The sequence below is a fragment of the Spea bombifrons genome, chromosome 6 (genome assembly GCF_027358695.1).
Source record: "Spea bombifrons isolate aSpeBom1 chromosome 6, aSpeBom1.2.pri, whole genome shotgun sequence".
Classification (NCBI taxonomy): Eukaryota; Metazoa; Chordata; class Amphibia; order Anura; family Pelobatidae; genus Spea; species Spea bombifrons.
Genome location: NC_071092.1, coordinates 47,007,856 through 47,028,520, shown reverse-complemented (window position 1 = coordinate 47,028,520; position 20,665 = coordinate 47,007,856). Strand labels below are relative to the sequence as shown.

The following is a 20,665-nucleotide window of genomic DNA, read 5'->3' as shown; positions in this document are numbered from 1 at the left end:
AAACGTTTGGGGTCACTCGGCTGTTTTTATGCTGTAACATAATTGCAAGAGGGTTTTCTAGCGATCAATTAGCCTTTTAAACGTAAACTTGGATCAGCGAACACAACGTGCCATTGGAACCCAGGAGTGATGGGAGTGATAAAGGGCCATTGGAACACAGGCGTGATGGGAGTGATAAAGGGCCATTGGAGCACAGGAGTGATGGGAGTGATAAAGGGCCATTGGAACACAGGAGTGATGGGAGTGATAAAGGGCCATTGGGACACAGGAGTGATGGGAGTGATAAAGGGCCATTGGAACACAGGAGTGATGGGAGTGATAAAGGGCCTCTCTACACCCATGAAGAGATTCCATTAAAAATCAGCCGTTTCCATCTAGAATAGTCATTTACAACATTAACCCTGTCTGCGCTGGATTTCTGATCCATTTCATGTTATATAGAATATCGATATTCTAATATAGAACCCTGTGCGGCCAATGAGGGATGAGCTGGATCGCTTGCATTTATACCTCCTGCTAAAGTCTGAAAGGTTTCGTTGTGTATCTTGGGGTAGAGGAGGGGATGCAGGGATCTTTTAATGTGTTGACTGCTCTGATCACACTGTATTTTGGGTTGAATTCTCTCGTGATTCCTGCCTTTCAGGTACGCCCCGGAGTGTCTGCTTCACTGCAAGTTTTACATCGCCTCTGACGTCTGGTCGTTTGGGGTCACTTTGTATGAATTACTGACTTACTGTAACTCAGAATACAGCCCTATGGCGGTAAGACTGTCTGCTGTTGGGTATAAAGCCTTAATGCTCATTGTCCGTCTGCTTGTGTTTTACATCTAAAAAGATAATAAGCCATCGGGATCCTGTAGATAGATATATATAATCTGCATCAAGGCAAAAAAAAAACACCTTTCATTAATTGAGTGATTGAAGGTTTTGGTCAAAATACCTTTTATTGGAACGAAAATATGTAATTTAAGCTTTTTAGGACCTCTTCTTCTGGTGGAATAATTAGTTGGTATCCCGATATCTTTAACATTAGAATTACAATTTCTTAAGGCTGAGTGATGGAGAAATAATACGTATAATTATATTTTCTTTATTTTTTCGGAAGTTCTGAGCAGCGTCTCGGGTTAGAATGTGCGCGTTCCTTGTGCGCTTCTCTCCTGTATAGATCTCTGCGTTGTGATTAGATTTATTCTATTTTTTTTAATTCGTTTTTTTTATAGATGTTTCTGAATATGATCGGCCGGACCCAAGGTCAGATGACTGTTACTAGACTCGTGCGAGTTTTGGAAGAGGGAAAACGCCTGCCGAGCCCAGCAAACTGCCCCAAGGAGGTACTTCTGGCCCTGTGCAATTTTTTTTTCTTTAATACAGAACCACCCATTTCCCGCAGCGGTTCCTACAGTCCCTACATTCAAAGAGTCTGACAAAACTAAAACTGACAGACTAAGACCTAGCGATACATTAGCTCAGCTCGCAAGAGCTTACAATCTAGAGGATAGAAATCCTAATAAACCCACCAGAGGTCGTGCGTTTACATGAACACAGCGCGGCCGGATTTGATCACATCGTCGGTTCTGTCCGTTAATTCACCACCGTCTGGTCTTCACCACCGAAATGTCTCTTCTGTATTAATGTAGCAAATAACCTTCTTAACCCCTGAAGGGCAATGCATTGTGAGCCCATACATGTACAGGCTTTGTCACGAAGGGGTTAATACTGAAAATGGCCCAAATATAATGTCCCCGTTTTTAAATTTTGTATTTAAAGGTTTACCAGCTGATGCTGAAATGCTGGGAACAGAACCCGAGCGACCGGACCACCTTCCAAGAGCTCATCGGCGGCTTTGAGAAAATTATAAGCGCCATGTAGGCTCCTTGCTCGGTCCGTAAACCTGGAGGAAGCCCCCAGAACCGTCGAGACCCCCCCTGCTCCTGTGGATGCACATTATTCCTTCTTTCCCCTATACACAAGTCGCTCTTCCTCGAAGTCGGAATTATTTCCATACAAGGTGAAGAAAAAAAAAAAAAACGATATAATCGATGATCCGACGGCCGACGAACTATACGGAGTTAAACGGCCGGCAGGATTTTCTCTCAGGACCTCAGCGTTTTCGCTTCTACGTTTTCTGCCTGTGGTCTTGCGTGACGCTGCGGGACGTATAGATGTCGGTATAGAGGATATACCTGGAAACCGTGACTGTTCTGAACGTATCAGAGACTCTTTGCACTTTTCCCAACGGTTTAACCGTAAAAATCTATACATAAAAAAAAAAAAAAAAAAGCTGCAATTAACCCAAGCTAACAGTTACACCAAATATGCAATTTTTGCATTTTTTTTAATCATAAATTGAAGACACGTTTACTGTGAATTTATGCATTTTAAGCCGCTGTACGTTGCTTCTTTTTCCTTTTTTGTATTGTTTTTTTATTAGTGTTTGCATTCTTAACCCCTTTGTGCCACGTACTTTTACGTCTTCTAAAACATGCCGGGGTGTCGTTTGACGGCCGGGGGTCTGCCCATGTAAGCAGAGCTGTAAAAAGGCTTCCGGAAAGGTCTGTCCAGACTCTTCTGAAACCTCTGAGGTGCTGCGATCAGTAATGCAGGGAAGCGGAGCGCTGCTTGCTGATCGCTCTGTGATCAGCAGCTGTGGGGATTAAAGTGAAAACGGGGAGAGTTATAAAAAAAAAATAAAAAAGACTCCAGTGATGTCACCATGACATAAGCAAAATAAAAAATGGAAAAAATTAAGAAACTTTAAAAATAGGTACCCAACCACTTTATGTCCATCCCACTACAAATATATCATAAAATGTCTTTTCTAAAAAAAAAAATAATTTTTGGGGCACCAATACAAAATTCAAAAATAATTTAAAAAAAAGCATTGTATGTCAGGATGCATTTTTGTCCCTTTATAAAATATAAAACCTTTCCATGGGGGGGGGCATTCTCCTCAGGGTATGATTTTAAACAGAAATCAGGAATATTTTTTATCAGTGGCACCAATCCCAAAGTAAAATTGCAAAATATTTTTGGGGGTTTTTCTTTTTTAAATTTTTGCTTTTTTACATTTTTTTTTTAATATAAATTCATACTGAATGACAGACTATACAGAAAAAAAGAGGAAACTGGCCTTGGGGAAAAACATATAAATTGTATGGGTCACTTAACGTAGAAAAAGGGGGGCGAGGGGTGAACAAATATATTCTAAAAATGGCAAAAATGCTGCTGTCACAAAAGGGTTAAGGCACACTAAAAAACCCAGTAATGCCCTCCAAACACAATGTGATTCCGAGCTGGTCTGCAATAATTCGAAATGCAAAATGCTTTATTAACTTGTCGGTTTAACCCCTTGGGCATCAGAGAATGCAGCCGGCCGAGTATCGATGGGTCAGTAATTCTTTTTAATTTTTTATATTTTTTTATATATATAAACGAAGACATTAAGGATGTAAAAGTTCCGGGGACTTGTCTGTTTTACTTTTAAGTAGGAAATGTAGAAAGCAGGTAAGGAAAATGGGGGGGGGGGGCAATTTACAATGAATGCTGAATTCTGCTTAGCTTCTTGTGCAGAAGATGCCAAAAACACCATCTGGTCTGCCCCCCCCCCCTGTAAAGACTCAAACCTTAATCAGTCGTTGGTCTCGTCTTAGATTCAGGAGCCGTATGTCTATCCCATGCATGTTTAATACCCTCACTGTATTACCCTCTACCACTTCTGTTGGGATGCTCTTCCACTTATCTACCACCCTCTCACTAAATTAAAACTTCTTTCCATTTTGTTTAAACCTCTGACCCTCTACTTTTGTGTTATATACACAGACATGTTTTGAGCCCCTTTTACACGTGTGTTTAGAGTGTCTCCTTGGTTCTGGTGGGTTCCACCAGTGGAAAGTTCTTGTGGTTAAAATAAATCGGTAATTGTGTTAACTTTGTTAGGATTTATAGAGTGAATCCTAATAGAGGGAGCCGGCGGGGGTTCAGGTATCGGGGAAATGGCAGCTGAAAGCCTATTTTTAACCCCTTAAGGACATTTTGAGCCCCTACATGTACAGGCTTTGTCATTAAGGGGTTAAGGTTCATACTTTGACTCAGTTGCTTCCTTGTAACTATTTACTCGGTTGAAATGGTTTTAAAACCCATTTTTTTTTTAGGTGCTACATTGTTACAGAAGCACAAATCACCGGCGTCTAATAAATGGGTTTTGTTTGTATGGAATCATTTATTGACCATTCGGTTTGGGGACTTTTACACTCGTTTGTTAATTTTGTGGCATTTATCCAAGCTTTCTTTCACACAATAAGACTCAATAAACTTGGCCATTTACTTCCTTCCATGCGGGAACAGATCCCGAAATGTTATCCTTTTAAAAAGCAAAAAAAAAAAAAAAAAAAATCACAAATGTGTTATTTAAAAGGATACAATAGTGGTTATTTTTAATCGATTTTTCCTGTGTATGTATTATTACGGTTGTAGGAGTTTCTTGTTACGAGTTTATGGAATAAAGTGCCAAGTTATACAACAGAACGAAGTTTGTGTCCGGAGACTTTTTACGCTGTAATTATCTGCTGCTCTTATTAAAGGGACCCTAACAATAAAATGACATTTATGGCAAAAGTGTATAAGTGCGCTAATTGTGTATATTATAGTATATGAATATTATGAGACCCCTTAAAAGGAGACCCTCAGCAGCTATTCAGGCTAATTCTCTTCCTGACATTCTACTCTTAATTGTGAAAGGTTAAAAATATTAAGATGTGACTTAATATTTTTTTCTAGCATTACAGCAGTATATTTATTAAAAACAGCAAGTTAGGTAAAAACAAATAACATGCCAGCTGGGCGTTACGGAGACCCAGTCCTACCGCGTTGGGCTGGCTAGATGGGCCGAATGGTTCTATCTGCCGTCATGCTCTATGCTGCCATAAGATGTATCGGAATGTTGCATCTGTTAAAGGGACGGTTTAAGGTTTCTTGACCCCCCCCCCCGTATGATAAAGTACTGAGTAACCCCCTGAGTACTCATAATATGCATTACCTGACACAGAAGAGACTGCCCTGCTTCTCCATGGTCCAGCATCTATTGTCACTGATTGGCTGCTTAAAATTAGTAGTTTGGGGGGGGGTACTCTGCACACGTCTGGGGGAGATGTTCTCTGTTGTCCCGTGGGGGGGTTTCGGTGGGGGTTGGGGGTAAATGTACATGAGATTCTGCAGACCCCCCCATTTGCAAAATAAGCGACAACTTTTAAGGGGCCGCGCGCACAGCCCCTCTGTCTCTGGGGGCTGAACCGTCCCTTTAAGTGAATAAACCCCAAGGAGTGCCTGAAAGTTTGGGGGTTTATTACAATAAGCAAAAAGCAAAAGTTTTTGGGGCAAAAACCATTTCTTGGGTAAATAACGAATGATAAAAATACATCTGATCCACTGTTTTACCTAAAGTGTGGCTTTTAAAATTACTGATTTTTAAGAAAGTTGCAAAAACTGTGCGATCGTCCCCAAAAAAAGGTTGTGTTGCTCTTTGTCATAAAACGCCGCCGATAAATTTATTGAAAAATAAATGTTTCAATAAATGTGCTTTATTATCATTCATTTTCTCTTACAAACACATTGCAGTCCGGCGGTGCCGTGCAGCGGCCGAGGCGGAAACAGAAGATGCCGGCGTAGCAGAAACACGGCGCGGCGTCCCCCGAGGGCCGGCTCCATTAGGGTGCAAAGGTAAGTTTATATGCAACGACTGCTATGTAGGTAAAGTACTTTGCAGCCGCTGGGAGCCGGCGGACCTTACAAAAAAAAATTACTCAATATTAAGTGCAATTTTTGCCAGTACTTTAAAAAAAAATTACCTTTTTCAAAGGCAAATCCAAGATGGCTGGAAGATCTGACGGCAGCGTCCGCATGCTTTGTAATTCGACGACGTGCTCGGTGACGGGTGAATACAGGCCAGCGGCAGCCGCTCGTAAAATTACATCTTATTTTATTGCTTAATATTCACAAAAAAAAAAAATTCAGGCCGAGAATAGAACATTAACCCAAATATTATTCTCCAGGCCCGATCGAGCCGTAGAAAACTGCTACAAATCTTCGCGGAAACCTCTTTCTACGTAACGAAGCTGCCTGAGGGTTTGCCGTTGCGTGCGCGGCCCCAGCGCTCCGCGGGTCACCGTCCGTGGCTTGTAAGGAGGCGATTCACATTGTGCGTGTTCGGTTGGTGACCGCGGGAAGGGCGTTGGGAGGAAAGTCCGAACGGAGGCGGCTAAAATACTTTCTTCCTCTTAAAATACGTATCGCTGTAAGTATCCGCTGAGCCTTCGGGGCTGGAGTACTGATCAGCGTACTCTGCGGTGCTGGCTTCGGAGGCGGGGCCTGTATATGCTCTCTTCTCATTGGTTGTTGTCTAAAATACATTGAAATTTTTGAGAAATTCAGAAATAGAGAGGAAGACGTTTAATGATTAACAGCCGCTCCTGTCCTAAAAGTGAATTTAAACTCATTGATGCCGGAAAGCCATACTAATAATGCATTACATCATTTATCGGTGTCTGCTGCCTTTTAGTCGTGCCCAGACTGGACATCAGGCATGCAGCAGATCGGCCCCATTCGGCCCCCCGTCTAGTCGCCCGTTTCTCCTGCTGTAAAGACTCAAACCTTAATCAGTCGTTGGTCTCGTCTTAGATTCAGGAGCCGTATGTCTATCCCATGCATGTTTAATCCCCTCACTGTATTACCCTCTACCACTTCTGCTGGGAGGCTGTTCCACTTATCTACCACCCTCTCAGTAAAGACAGTGGTGAACGACAATTACGTTGGCGTTAAAGTTCCTGGCTGATTTTAATCACCCGAGTGGCTCTGCTTTTGATCACATGCACCGCTTACCTTAGCAATGGACTCTGCGCTGCCCGCCTGGTACGTTCCCTGGGCGCTGGCGTAGTATGTTGGGGGCGCTTGCACGTAGGCGCTGTAATCCCCAAACGCTGCGGTGGACGAGGGCTAGAAAAAGAGGACAAGTTACAGAGACATTCCAGATACAGGTAGAAAAGTCTTAGCACTGAGGGGTTCCTATTAAATAACGCTTTATTAGCGCACGCTCTCTCTCGTGTGAAATAGTACGTGCGAAAGGTAAGGAGCTCGATGCTTTTTAATTCCATTGTTGTCAGGTTTAAAATTCCAATCATCCAATCAGAACTCCTGTAGTCCAGAGACATCAGAACTCAGTAAAAGGTTCTAAATTGAGATTTAGAACAATACAGGACCGTGTCTACAATAATTCAGATTGCTGGTTCTGCTTACGTGGCTTTCCTCGGTCGGAACAGCGGTCTGCGGGGTGGTATACGCAGCGTAAGGGCTGTACCACTGCTGAGCCTCCTGCAACACAACAAGTACCGGTTAGAATGAAGTCACCGGAGCCTCCGACTCTAGGTTTTCTGAAAGGGTGGTAGATAAGTGGAACAGCCTCCCAGCAGAAGTGGTAGAGGGTAATACAGTGAGGGTATTAAACATGCATGGGATAGACATACGGCTCCTGAATCTAAGACGAGACCAACGACTGATTAAGGTTTGAGTCTTTACAGCGGGGGATTGTATCGGGTAACGGAGTTATTTAGCGATAGGTAGCGGTTCTCTGATACCTGAGCGTAATCTCCGTACTGCTGGCCGTAGCTAAAGTAGTTTTCCAGCGCAGGCTGTCCGCTGGGTTCCTGAGAGCCGGATCCGTCCATCGCGTACTGAAGGGTCCTCGTACTCAAACCTTACAACACAGACATAGATCGCATTGGAACGCGTGTCACACGTATGGATCAAACACAGCCGAGCCATGGATTTATAACTAGAAAAACTAATAAAAGGGCCGACTGTCCCCCGGAATAAGAGCCGCCTCACCCGCCAGCGAGGATCCCGGCAGCACGCTCGCCAGATTCAGGTAGGGGTTGGTGCTCAGCCGGATCTCTCTCGGCGGCTCCCCCAGCAGAGACGTTTGGTTACTTGCTTTATTCTACAAAAGAAAAGTTGCTTTAAAAAAAACAATCCGGTGCCGTCCGTTTTATTTCGCTTCCCACTGATCAGGCGCGTGATCCGGAACGTGATCCGGCACCCGGCGGCGGGAATGTAACGCGCTGCACAAAAAACGCTCTCTCCTGTCAGAGAGGGGACTCACCGGAAGGGCCGACTCGGCAGAATTGGCCTGGCTTTGCCCCGTTACCATGGAAGCGGACTGCTGAAGGAGAGTCTGCGATGCCGATCCTTCCGGCTGCTTGTCGTGCGACATCCTGGCCAGATCCGGCCCCATGTGCTGGTAATACGGCATCATGTCTGAGCAAACGACGAAGGTAACAGTGTATCAAAAATCTAAGAGCCCCCTGCAGCCCCTCCAAAAGCATATTACAAAACAACTAATTCCTCAACATGTAACGGGGGGGGTTAAATTTGCCTGAAGGTGTATATAATTTACACACACACACACATATATATATATATATAATTATATGTATATATTACACACACACCAAGGCTGGCAACCATTTTCTCTTCCCCCTTATACACCAGAGAATACGGTAAAACGTACTTTTCTGCGCCTCTCGCTGAGACGCGTCCCCCGCTCCCGGCTGCGCCGACCCCAGCGCCGTCTGTAACATGGAGCCGGGAGCCTCGCCGAGGAGGCCGGGTTTCTAGAACGAAGAAAGCAGAGTCACGGCCGGCGCGGAACGAGAGGGTCACGCGGGGTTAACGAGACGCGATGATGTCACACTTACGCTGTTATGGGACTGAGCGCTCTTCAGCTGCAGGAGCTGCTGTTGGGCCATCTGTAAGTGAGAATAATTCTGCAGCAGGACGCCGCCGGAGTTTCCCAAACCGTGTTTCTGCTGGAAAAAAATAAAAGCGCGCGTCAGCGAAACGCGCCGGCCGGAGACGCCGATATTACAGGAGCTCCCAACGCTCCCCCCTGACAGAGAGGGCAATCGCTGGACGGATTTACCCCACCTGGTGCAGTTTGTTGAGCTGGAGCAGAGCCTGGCTGACGGTCGGGTTGATGAAGTGCGGCCGCCCCGAAGATGCACCTTAAACACAGAAACACACAGAATTTACAAATGAATGGATAAAAACGTGTAATTCCATCACAACCGCGCGTCTCTCGTTACAAAAAGACTTTAAACGCAGAATTTAAAGAGCAGGCGGAGCTCCCTCCCGGGGGGGGGTAATGGGGGAACACGGGGTTCGGGACACCTGCTTGGGGGTCTCCGGCACATGCCAGGCCCTGGGGAGGCACGTCTTGTGAACCGAGTGGCCCCAGTGGGGCCAATTAAACCAGCTCAGCGCCGTTGTAACCCCCTTTGCACGGGGCCGGAAACAGCAGGCCTGCCGGGGATTAGATGCGAGGGATCTCCGGGCGCAGCGGGGTTAATCTCGATGTTTATGAATGGTTCCCACAGCAACATGTTTGTAGAAGCTGATTGTCGGTGGAATGTAAGGAGGACTCCCGTGCCAAGCGGTAATTCTTAACCCATCGCGCGCGTTTATTCCGCCCGGCGGCTCACCGTGCTTCCCCGAGCGGCCGCGCTGCGGGGGCTGCAGCAGCATCTGTAACATGGCCGGGTTGTTGAGACTCTGCATGATCTGCGCGGGGTTCGGCTCGGGGAGTAACCCCTTCCGGTTATTCTGTAACTAAACACACAGGAGGTCAGAGACGTGAGCGGTGGAACGGGGGCGGCCGGCGCAGAAACGCGTTAAGGGTTAAAGTCCACAAAGGCAAACATGAGCCGGGGGTTAAACCCCCCCCAACCTTCCACAGCAGAGCCCCCCCGATATCCGTTATTTACTCAACCGACAGAACAGCAAAAAAAAAAATGCCGCTTACCATCCCGTGAGCTGCGATCAGAGCCGCCAACGTACTCCTCCCCGGAGCCCCCGGCGCGCAGAACGACACCTGGATCTTACTGCCCATGACGAGCGTCTGATCCATCGCATCTCTCACCTCCTCCGCCTGCTCGGCCGACTCATACTCCACTACCGCAAACCCCGCTGAACAAGAACCATCGTCGTCTGCCAACTGAAACATTAAGGACAACAACACTGTAATGTAAGGAGGCTTAACTTAGGGTGGTAGGTGCTGTCAACAGCCTCCCAGCAGAAGAGGGTAATACAGTGAGGGTATTAAACATGCATGGGATAGACATATGGCTCCTGAATCTAAGACGAGACCAACGACTGATTAAGGTTTAGTCTTTACAGCAGGAGAAACGGGGGACTAGACGGGGGCCGGATGGGGCCGATCTGCCCTCGCTGTATCATCCTCTACCACCTCTGCTGGGAAGCTTTCACACCGTGTCTGCCCCGTATAAAGGTTCCTGATAACCCACCTGGCAGAAGACAGGCGCGTGCGGGGAGGAGAAGAGCCGCGTCAGCTCCTCGGGGTCTCGGAGGTCTTTGGGGAGTTTGTCGACGCAGAGGCACTTGGAGTGAATGACGTCGGCCGTCAGCTGGTTGACGTCCATCCACTGGGCCAGCAGCGTCCGCTCCTCCAGCGGCTTCCCGAGCAGCTCCAGCCGAGCCTTGGACGCCGAGTCCTTCTTCATGTACTCGACGAAGCCGTAACCCTTGGAGCGGCCGCTCAGCTCGCTGTACACCAGCAGGCAGCGCTCGGTGCTCCCGTGCGCCCGCACCAGCTCCTCGAAGCCCTGCAGGGTGAGCGTCGGCGGCAGGTTGGTGACGCAGAGCAGCGCGTCCGTCGGCTGGAGCTGCACCGACAGCTCCTTGTCCCGCAGGGGCCGCTGGTGGAAGCGCCGGATGGCGTCTTGTGCTTGTTCTCCGTTTAACAAAGTGATGAAGGCTGGAAGCAGAGACAACGGTTATTACAATGTATTCCGCGGTATATCGCCACCATACGCCGCAGCGCAGTACAACCAGGACACAAGAATCACATAACTTGGATTTAGGAGGGTGCTGCTCAAAGAGCTTACAATCTAGAGGCGCTTCCGCACCTCACATTCTCCACTGTGCGTACGCCAAAAAGGCGGAGCCCTGGCACACAGCGTGGGAACAGCCTCCCCCTGTTCCTCCAATCAGGGGAGAGGGTGTGCGCAGAGGCTCCGCCCTTTCTAGAAATGGGGGGATTTAAACAGGGCACACGACCGATTAAGGTTCGGGACTTGACGGGCCGACAGATTCTGGGTTTTTCTGCCCCGGGAGATAAAATGTTAATATTTTTTTTCTCTGTTTTGTGAATTTATTGAATTTTTCTTTTTGAAGTTGCTGGGTTTTTTTCTCACCCGTTTTCTTGTTTTTATCCACGTAGCAGTATTTCACCTCGTAGTCTTTTAACAAATCGTGGATGTCCTAAAAAAACAAACCAAAAAACCCAGAATAAACATTTTTTTCAGTGAAATCTCCCCAAACGCAGCGTACGGAGAGGAAACGCGTTTACGGCTCTGCGGGGGCGTGAATCTAGGAGATCGCGAGCAACGCTCACAATCATTTAACCCCGTGAGGGAACGGGCTCTGCGTGTCAGCCAAACACCAATGCCAGGAGTCATCAGCCAGCACTGCCACGAGCGGGGGATGGGGCGTAGGGTTGCTCGGGTTCCCACGGTATAAAGGCCCGGGAAACACGAGACAGTCGGCATATGGAGGCCCGCGGCCGCCCGGCGAAGGATCCATGTAACACCCGACGTTCTCTTATTTCTGAAGCTCGAGCCGGCACTTTTTATAAATAAAATACGATGCGGAACAGAAATCCGGCTGAATGAAGAAACGGATCGGATTTCAGATTATTTCCCGCAGCAGATGGTCCCAAAAGGCATCTGTCACCCGGCAGAGACGTGAGCCGCGCAGGGCGCAGCCAACCAGCCGGCGAGAGAACAAAACCAAACTTACCTGGCTGGAGGATCATTTATACTTTTACACGAGTCGGGGTAAAAACTCTGCCCTGGGGCATCTAAAAAACCCAAAATGCTCAAGTGTATATCAGATCGTGTCCCCTAGGTGTACAGGGGGGGGGGGGGGTCCTGTCCCAGGGTCACAGCAAAAAAAACACGATCCCCGTTCTCGGCGGCTGCACTGAAAGCAGAAGTCGGCGTCTGGTTAGCGGATGCGAGACGCCATTTCCTGCCGGCGGGATTTATGTTTATATTCATCTCTGCTTACCGTATGCAGAGCACAACTGCCAGCACCCTCAGCCAGCCTCTGTGCGGGAGCCATAGTTCACACTTTACTGAGAGGGTGGTAGATAAGTGGAACAGCCTCCCAGCAGACACAGTGGACGGCAGTCACAGAACCCTCCGGCAGTTACCCCCCTGACGGGGCCCTGCAGTCACTTGCTGTCAGACTTTCATACCGAGCGGTCGCTGCCACTCACAGGGGTGCCGAGTGCCCGGTAGATACCCACAGAATTACCCAGGGGGCTGCTGCTCCGGAGATTTGGCCAGTTAGAGACCCTCAACTATTTAACAAACTCCCGGGGGTTCTCTCAATGGTTTGTCCCATTTCCGGGGGGCTTCACTAATTTACTCCTCTAGTCTAGGGCCCCTCGGATATTTGCCCCCCTGCCCTACAGACTCCTAAGCCATGAGTCTCATGCGCCGGGGCCCCTAAGTTATGTATCGCCTACGCATGGGGCCCCTCACCTACGTCCCATCCCCCTGGGGGCCCTCACCTGGCTGCTGCAGTCTCCCGGAAGGTTCCTGATGAGGATCTTCCTGCGGTTCTCCAGCTCGCTTCGTGTGGCCTGTAGCCGCTGCTTCACCTCTTCGGGACTCAGGCTGAGCGGTGGCCCCTGAGGGGTCTCTGTCCCGGGGGGTGGGGTGTCGGACCCCGGCGGGGCGCTGAGGGCCGTTTCGGGCTGCACGGCCGCCATCTTGCTGCGGATGCCTCGGGGTATGAGGGGGGGGGTCCGCAGGTGGAACCCCACCCACAGGGTGGCACAACAGTGGCTAACCGCCTGTGCGAGGGAGGTGTTTCTGTTACCCCGCCCACATTTAGGCGGGTACTGGATTTCCCCGCCCCTACACTATGTGCTTGCTCTAGTTCCCGACTATCCTGTCAGAACGCGATCTGCGTGACTGACACCGCCCCCAAGAGGAGGGCGGAGCAGACCCTGTAACCCTTTCAGTGCCAGCACGAGAGTGGCTGCTTTACATCGCCATAATGTTCCAAGAGGCAGCGAAACAGTTAAACAGTGCACCGTATCTCCGCCCCTCGGGCTTGTCTGAGCCCCCAAACGCTCTCACATACCTGCCAAGTGTCCTTATTTAGTTTGGCCTCCCCTCTTTGAGCCCCAAACCCTGATGCCCCTCTTTCCACCCCCTCCGCCCGTTTTCTTCCTCTTTCTTTCCCTATAGTGGAGCTGTCAGGGGCATTAAAGTGCCGCTTAAGGGAGGTGGGTGTGTGTGTGTGGGGGGGGTGCTTGAATTGTTACTGGAAGTGAAAAGGTTAAAATAAAACTACACAATTATTACAGGAATATAACAGATTTTTATAAAGTGAGAGGAACCTTTAACTGCCGGATAATATCACAAATAATAAAAGCAGCAAATAGTATTATTGAAATGTATTTTAAAAAAAACCTCATACTAAAAACAACCGATGTCTCCGCGCGACGACTTCACCAGAAATTATAAATAATCATCATTATAATAATCAATCTTCATAATAATAATAATCATAATAATTCAATAATTAGAGAGAATTAGTAAGGGCTCTGAATACTTTTACAAGGCACTGTATATATATATATTTATGAATGTATGTATATGACCCAAGGACATTGCAGAGGTACCCAAGGACTGGCTCAGTAAGTCATGGGACAGTTTGCAGGATTGGCGTGTTTTGCGGCTGCAGGCGGTTTGTTTCCAGGATACATTCTGTTCCGGGACGAATTTTTCCACGTCTGGCGGGTGAGTAAACATTAGCCGAGCCGTGTGATCGCTCATCGTGTTGGCCGAGCGCCGTCCGGGTGATCAAAGGATCCTTTCACCAACAGTCCCGGCTGCCCTCCCCCGCGCGCCATGTCCAGCGCATGCCCTCCCCCGGACACCATGTCCAGCGCATGCCCTCCCCCGCGCGCCATGTCCAGCGCATGCCCTCCCCCGCACGCCATATCCAGCGCATGCCCTCCCCCGCGCGCCATGTAAAGCGCATGCCCTCCCCCGCGCGCCATGTCCAGCGCATGCCCTCCCCCGCGCACCATGTCCAGCGCATGCCCTCCCCCGCGCGCCATGTCCAGCGCATGCCCTCCCCCGCGCGCCACGTCCAGCGCATGCCCTCCCCCGCGCGCCACGTCCAGCGCATGCCCTCCGCCACACGCCACGTCCGGCGCATGCCCTCCCCCACACGCCACGTCCGGCGTATGCCCTGCGACGGGGTTTCGTCCGAGATCTTTCCCTTGTAATCCTTTACAACCTCCGCCGTTTCCCAGGTTTCTCCGAATCAGCTCCCCCCCCTCTAATTCCCTGATTTTATATTTTTGGAAACTTTTCATCTTAGGCCAGGTTTGGGCCGTTAAAGCGACGTGCCGGCCGCAATGCGCACGTTAATGCATATAAAGCCGTGCCGTCCCACGGGTTCAAATATTTTTGGATAATTTTTTTTTTTTGGGGGGGAGTTGAATCCTCGGACCCTTTCAGACATTTTTGTTATTATTTTCCTGCAATAAATCACAATCTCTCCGGAATTATCATTCTTTGTTTTATTTTTTATAAAAAATTCACGTCCTGTTTCTGAAATTATGAAATCCTTCATTATAAATGTAATTCATTTTTTTCTTTTTGCAATTCTCTATCACCGGGAATCGCCCCATCGTCACATGTGTGGCTGGTGAAATATGGAAATATCCCCAATGTTAACAATGTTACTATTTTTATTTAAACATCTTTACTGCAAAAAAAACAAATTCAGACATTTTTATACATATTATCGAGCATATAGTTCAATAAAAAGACCCATCCGGCCCCCCGTCTAGTCGCCTGTTTCTCCTGCTGTAAAGACTCAAACCTTAATCAGTCGTTGGTCTCGTCTTAGATTCAGGAGCCGGATGTCTATCCCATGCATGTTTAATCCCCTCACTGTATTACCCTCTACCACTTCTGCTGGGAGGCTGCTCCACTTATCTGCCACCCTCCCAGTAAAGTAAAACTTCCTTCCATCTCAGCCTCTGACCCTCTAGTTTTAGATTACGACCATGTACAGAGACCCAGAAATATATATATTAAAGCAAAATGCAAAAGAAAAATTGGAGAAAAAACAGCCATTTTATTTTTTGTTGTAGAAATACTATGGATCTTATTTATGTAAAAAAAACAAAAAACAATTGTAACAATAAACATTGTTTAAACCAGCGGCGAATGACCAATGAAATATTCACAAGACCAGCATTATATACATATATTATTTTTCATCTTCTCGCTGTTTTATACATAGTATAAAGAAAATTGGCAATATCAGAAAAAGATTAAAAAACAAGAGAAATGAAGAAAAAAAAAACCTACATTATTCAGTATCTGACATTATTTAATATTGTGTAATCGTAAATCACATCGCTAAAAACACTGTATAAGTCAGAGCTTGCAAAAACATAAGAACCCTATATATATATATATATATATATATATATATATATATATATATATATATATATATATATATATATATATATATATATATAATTAACGGGCTAAAAAGTTATGTTTTATGAGAAATCCAGACGTAGCAACATTAGCACTGCCCTGCAGTGCGTTCAGCGCTTCGGTTCGGGCAAAACTGAAGACTGACCCGGTTCAAAAACCCCTGGCAGTCAGAGGGTTAACGTATCCAAGAAGAATTATGATACCGACTTCCAGATTTAAAAAAAAAAAAAAAAAAAAAAGTGCAGCAGCCAATTAACCCATTAGCTGCCGGGAAAAAGGCCAGAAGCGCTTCTGTACTGCAAAGTGGTACAACTGACTTCTCCGGCAGTGAAAAGGTTAAAATTAAAAATCAAAAAGTTATAGTGGTTAGAGTAAAAACACAAAACAGTGGTTTAAAACTTTTTTTTTTTTTGTATAGGTAACATAAGGAGGAACCGTTAATTGCCAGAGGATTTCCCTCGGATTGCAGAGGGTTAAAGTCACAAATGACGATAAAACTGCTAAAAGTATTTTTGTATAAATACTCATAGTTGCTGAGTAAAAGTTTGCATTTATCTGTCCTGCGTTATATATATAATATTATATGTATATATAGATGATAAAGGGACTTTAATATTACATTTATAACTGAATCTGCTTATAATGTAGGCCTTTATTTTCTCCTTTAGTCAGTAAAACTGGTTTCCCATTGGCTGGGGAGATGTCAATCAGAACGCTACTAGAGGGACCAACCTCCCATTGGCTAAAGAGACGCCAATGAACCTGTGGCATGAGAGATCACGTTCCCATTGGCTAGTAAAATGAATATCTCGGCTAGTGGGAGGAGCTTCCCATTGCTTGGGGAGATGCCAATCACTCTGTGTCTAGAGAGGCCAACTTCCTATTGGCTCCTGAGATGCCAAGCAGATTAGAGTGGCCAAAATTTCCACTGGCTGGAGAGATGCCAATTCAGCATTCAGCTAATGAGACGATCTTCCCATTGGCTGGGAAGATGCCAACCAGCATGCGGCTACAGGGACCCAACGTCTCATTGGCTGGGGAGATTCCTCACAACCCACAACTATACGGGCTCAGCTTCCCATTGGCTGGAGAGATGCCAATGAACCCGAGGCTACAGGGCCCAACTTCCTATTGGCTGGAGGGAGACCAATGAGGTTTCAGAAGCAGCCTCTCTGTGTACGTGAAAAGCTTGTTTCTCCCCACCATTTGGCTTCAAAAATAAAAAAATATAAAAATACAGTATTAAAAATGAATATAATTGAAGGATGTTACAGAAATAAGTTCTCTTCGTTTGAATGAAAATAAGATAGGATTGGAAACGCGTTTGACGTTTAACGCGCGGGGCGGCTGCAGATCCTGGGATTCTCTTCTCCTCCGGATTAACACTTTACGTAAGGATCGAAGATTTCCTTTGTCTATAAAGTTTGTGAAAATTCAATAAATAGTAGAAAAATAATCCTTTCATTAAAAATTGAGATGCTTTTTTTTTTTTAGTTTTTTTACGAAACTATTAACAATTTCACTCCCGGGGAGTATCGTCCATTAAAACAAAACAAAAAAAACTTTATAAACAAATATCGTCTGTTATCCGGTCGTGTCTCCAACGTCCTCGAAACGCGTTGTCCTTTGAGCTGCCGTCTGACGTCCCGCAGGGGGTCCTTCACTCGGAAAGCGTTCAGCTTGGGAGAGGCGTTCGGAGGGCACCACCGGAGTTGGGCGTCCGTATCCCGTCAGCACTCGGCGTCCACCGAATGCACGGTGACCACGGCCTGCAGGTGGTGAGTGTGGTGGAGGGCCGGGTGATGGACTCGGTAGTGATGATGGAACTTGTGGCTCAGTAGAGCGGCGGTTTGCGGCGGGGTGTCCGGCTCTAGGTCTTCGTCGTGGTTCCCGACATCCACCCCGGCGGAGAGCGGGTCGTTATTGCACGGCGGGTTCTCGCTGTCTTCTTGCGGACTCATGGTGCTATAACCTACAGAAAAAAAAAAAAGATCGATAACATATAACCTGCGGGATGGCTGAGGATGATAGGCAGCCTCTCCCATGGCCGGCTAACAGGCTAGCATTCCGGGGGCACGCAAAGGGTTCTCTTTTAAAACTACATAGAGCTTCTTGTGCATTGGGGGTCTTGTTAATTCTGTTAGCCACACCTCTTTTCCCTTATAGCGCGTCACATGACTGGAAGGGGATTGGATCTGAGCGGGAACATCAGATGTTTATTAAATTCCGTCTAGAACCGATGTGTTGTTAGAAGCGGGGACGGCGCCCGCATGGCGGCGTTCAGCGCAGCCCACGTGACCCCCCCCCACTTACCGTGATCGCTTTCGGTCCCCGACCGGCCCCAGTAACGGCGCCGGCGCTCGGGGCTGTGCGCGTGGCGCTCCATCACGGCCGCTATGAACCTCGTGTTGCTGACTGCGGAAGACACAGAAGAGATCGTTACTCGGGGGCCGCGTTTGGCAGAGCCGCTGGTTACGGGGGGGGGGAGGATCTGCACTCACTGATCCCGCGGTCCTCGTGGCTGTCGTCGTCTCGCTCATCTCGATCGTTTTCCAGGTTAGACATCCGCACCGACATCTCTGCACCCAAACAGGGGAAAACCGCAAAACGTGAGAGGAGAGGTGCCAGGGCGCTCTCTAAACCTATCCCATCGTACCCTTGGGATTTTCAACGGGGAGGGTGGTGGATAAGTGGATCCGCTTCCCAGCAGAAGTGGTAGAGGGTAATATAGCAAGGGTATTTAAACATGCCAATTTTGTATTAACCCTTAAGACTGCTAGACACGGTCCCTCTGACATTCTGATAGAGTTTAAACTCTGAACAGTACCTTGCGCTGCCAGCGGGGACATGTGCTGATGGCTCCTCCGGTGAATCTGATGGCGGTAGGCGTAAACCGCTAAGACCAGCACCATAATGCAGCCCATTATGCCTCCTGCCACGGGTCCGACGGGGGCGCTTTTTATCATGTTCGCAGCGATCACTTTATCACCTGGAGAGAAAACGCACAATCATAGCGGTCAATTGGAGGCTAGAATGAGCGACTCCTGAAAATAGGCGCATGAATGAGAAAAGCTGCACGTGGGCGAGGAATGTAAATTACCTATTGAGTTCAGGTCGTCCGCATAGGGGCTTTTTGCTCCAACAATCCCCCCAAAGCATTCCTTCTGCAGAGCGCAGTACGGCTGGTCTAGATGCGTCTTCCCGTCGCTGTCCACCATGCACCACTCGCAATCCAGCACCCCGAAACAGTAACTAAGGGCAAAGGATCAGAAATGCTGCCTCATTACACGGACACGGGGTCATTTAATGAATAAAACAATCTGTCCTTATTATACGGATAAACATTGGCCCATGACACATACATACATACATACATTCACACACACACACATACATTCACACACACATACATACATACATTCACACACATATACATACATTCACACACATATACATACATCCACACACACATACATTCACACACATTTAATTTACTGGCCCCTACTATGCATCAATCCCATCAGTCTTGACGCCACGGGACGGTACCTGCTCTCCATCCGCTGCGAGCACCCGGTGTTGACGCACTGAGGCAGAGCGTCTTGTAAGTTGGGGTCCAGAATCGTGAAGGTCAGGGGCTCCTGGTGCACCTCGCAACTGGGATTCCTGCAAAAAGGAGCCGGGTTCAGAGCTTCCTCAATATGTTTCACCCCACCAGGGGGCAACTGATACAGCCTAACGGCCCCGACAGGAGGCAGTGAATCAAACCGGAGCGAGATACGCTTAGCTGTCACTCACGGAAGGTTTAGTCTCCGTGTCAGAATCTATTGGGTTTACTAATTAAACAAATAAAATCATACATTTTATTATTCATTTAATTATTAAAAGCAAGTGCATGCGGCAGAAATGCTCAGATCAGCTCTTTTACCTGCTCTCAGCATTGGTGAGGTTGCCAGTACACTCGTTGACCTCTAGGGGGCACTCACACGGACACTCACATTCATTCTGCTCCATCCTAAAAAAAAGCAAGAAACAAAAAGAATTCCAATCAATTCCTAAATGTTTGAAAACCATGAAGCGTTCGGGCGGCAAACAGGAAAGAGAAATTCTGCTACGGAACAGACGTTATTATAAGAATTGCAGCAACGCGGCATTAGTTGCATCGGTGATACCTGTGACAGTTGAGGCAGAGTCTATCCACCATGCTGCATGCGCAGAAAGCGAGCGAGTCGCAGGTTTCATTGACAAGTCCAACAAACGCGTTGGTCCCCGGGATCCTCGTCAGTCGATAGCGAGAGCAGTGGCTGCCATGAACGAGGTTCGTTAGGTCCCCCTAGTGGAGAAAAAGAAAATTCTCAGTGGAATCAAATACAGAGAAATAAAGGGTAAACCCCAGCGCTGTATACAGTAATACAACCCCCAGCGCTGTATACAGTAATATAACCCCCCAGCGCAGTATACAGTAATATAACCCCCAGCGCTGTATACAGTAATATAACCCCCCAGCGCAGTATACAGTAATATAACCCCCAGCGCTGTACACAGTAATATAACCCCCAGCGCTGTATACAGTAATATAACCCCCAGCGCTGTACACAGTAATATAACCCCCAGCGCTGTATACAGTAATATAACCCCCAGCGCTGTATACAGTAATATAACCCCCCAGCGCTGTATACAGTAATATAACCCCCCAGCGCTGTATACAGTAATATAACCCCCAGCGCTGTATACAGTAATATAACCCCCAGCGCTGTATACAGTAATATAACCCCCAGCGCTGTATACAGTAATATAACCCCCAGCGCTGTATACAGTAATATAACCCCCAGCGCTGTATACAGTAATATAACCCCCAGCGCTGTATACAGTAATTTCGGTCGGTATTGTTCCCCACAGGCAGTATGATAAGGAGTCGGGGGGTTTAGTAGATCGGGGTTCAAATAACAGAGCGAGAATCATACAAACGGCTGATATGCAGCTGCCTGAAAACATTATATTATAGGAGCAAAAACTACAAACTGATTTAAAAAACAAAAGCGCAATATTATCATCTTTTTC

At 47.4% G+C, this 20,665-nt stretch overlaps 3 protein-coding genes across 5 annotated transcripts in view; 1 reads left to right on the top strand and 2 right to left on the bottom strand.

Annotated features, from left to right (window-relative positions):
- Nucleotides 1-2,273, top strand: part of JAK1 (Janus kinase 1) — a 37,420-nt gene extending 35,147 nt beyond the window's left edge. For both annotated transcript variants that reach the window (XM_053470015.1, XM_053470016.1), the window contains 3 exons: nucleotides 644-761; nucleotides 1,220-1,330; nucleotides 1,767-2,273. In XM_053470015.1, coding sequence (XP_053325990.1) covers nucleotides 644-761; nucleotides 1,220-1,330; nucleotides 1,767-1,868 — 331 coding nt within the window. In that variant the 3' untranslated portion in view covers nucleotides 1,869-2,273. The remainder of the gene's footprint in view (nucleotides 1-643; nucleotides 762-1,219; nucleotides 1,331-1,766) is intronic.
- A 3,282-nt stretch (nucleotides 2,274-5,555) lies between these two features.
- Nucleotides 5,556-12,860, bottom strand: RAVER2 (ribonucleoprotein, PTB binding 2). Of its 2 annotated transcripts, none has more exons than XM_053470023.1 (14): nucleotides 12,640-12,860; nucleotides 11,258-11,324; nucleotides 10,349-10,818; nucleotides 9,847-10,038; nucleotides 9,527-9,653; nucleotides 8,973-9,049; nucleotides 8,744-8,854; nucleotides 8,557-8,659; nucleotides 8,149-8,303; nucleotides 7,875-7,986; nucleotides 7,625-7,743; nucleotides 7,287-7,361; nucleotides 6,873-6,986; nucleotides 5,556-6,393 (listed from the first exon to the last, which is right to left on the bottom strand). In XM_053470023.1, exons 1-14 carry the CDS (start codon nucleotides 12,838-12,840, stop codon nucleotides 6,253-6,255), a joined length of 2,064 nt encoding a protein of 687 aa, XP_053325998.1. In that variant the 5' UTR covers nucleotides 12,841-12,860; the 3' UTR covers nucleotides 5,556-6,252. The 2 variants fall into 2 exon arrangements, with proteins under 2 accessions (XP_053325998.1, XP_053325999.1); XM_053470024.1 differs by having other exon boundaries at nucleotides 8,744-8,851.
- A 3,570-nt stretch (nucleotides 12,861-16,430) lies between these two features.
- The window catches only part of CACHD1 (cache domain containing 1), a 48,857-nt gene continuing 44,622 nt past the window's right edge, over nucleotides 16,431-20,665 (bottom strand). Inside the window, exons 20-28 of the mRNA XM_053470014.1 lie at nucleotides 19,777-19,937; nucleotides 19,533-19,619; nucleotides 19,154-19,270; nucleotides 18,708-18,859; nucleotides 18,435-18,596; nucleotides 18,109-18,186; nucleotides 17,921-18,022; nucleotides 16,607-17,579; nucleotides 16,431-16,539 (exon numbers count right to left, since the gene is read on the bottom strand). Coding sequence (XP_053325989.1) covers nucleotides 17,338-17,579; nucleotides 17,921-18,022; nucleotides 18,109-18,186; nucleotides 18,435-18,596; nucleotides 18,708-18,859; nucleotides 19,154-19,270; nucleotides 19,533-19,619; nucleotides 19,777-19,937 — 1,101 coding nt within the window. The 3' untranslated portion in view covers nucleotides 16,431-16,539; nucleotides 16,607-17,337. The remainder of the gene's footprint in view (nucleotides 16,540-16,606; nucleotides 17,580-17,920; nucleotides 18,023-18,108; nucleotides 18,187-18,434; nucleotides 18,597-18,707; nucleotides 18,860-19,153; nucleotides 19,271-19,532; nucleotides 19,620-19,776; nucleotides 19,938-20,665) is intronic.

Coding starts and splice junctions, on each gene's coding strand:
- RAVER2 (XM_053470023.1), bottom strand. CDS start 12,840: ATGGCGGCCGTGCAGCCCGAAACGGCCCTCAGCGCCCCGCCGGGGTCC. Junction 10,819..11,257: donor GGATAAAAACAAGAAAACGG/GTGAGAAAAAAA, acceptor CTCTGCTTCCAG/CCTTCATCACTTTGTTAAAC. Junction 9,654..9,846: donor TGATCGCAGCTCACGGGATG/GTAAGCGGCATT, acceptor CTGTGTGTTTAG/TTACAGAATAACCGGAAGGG.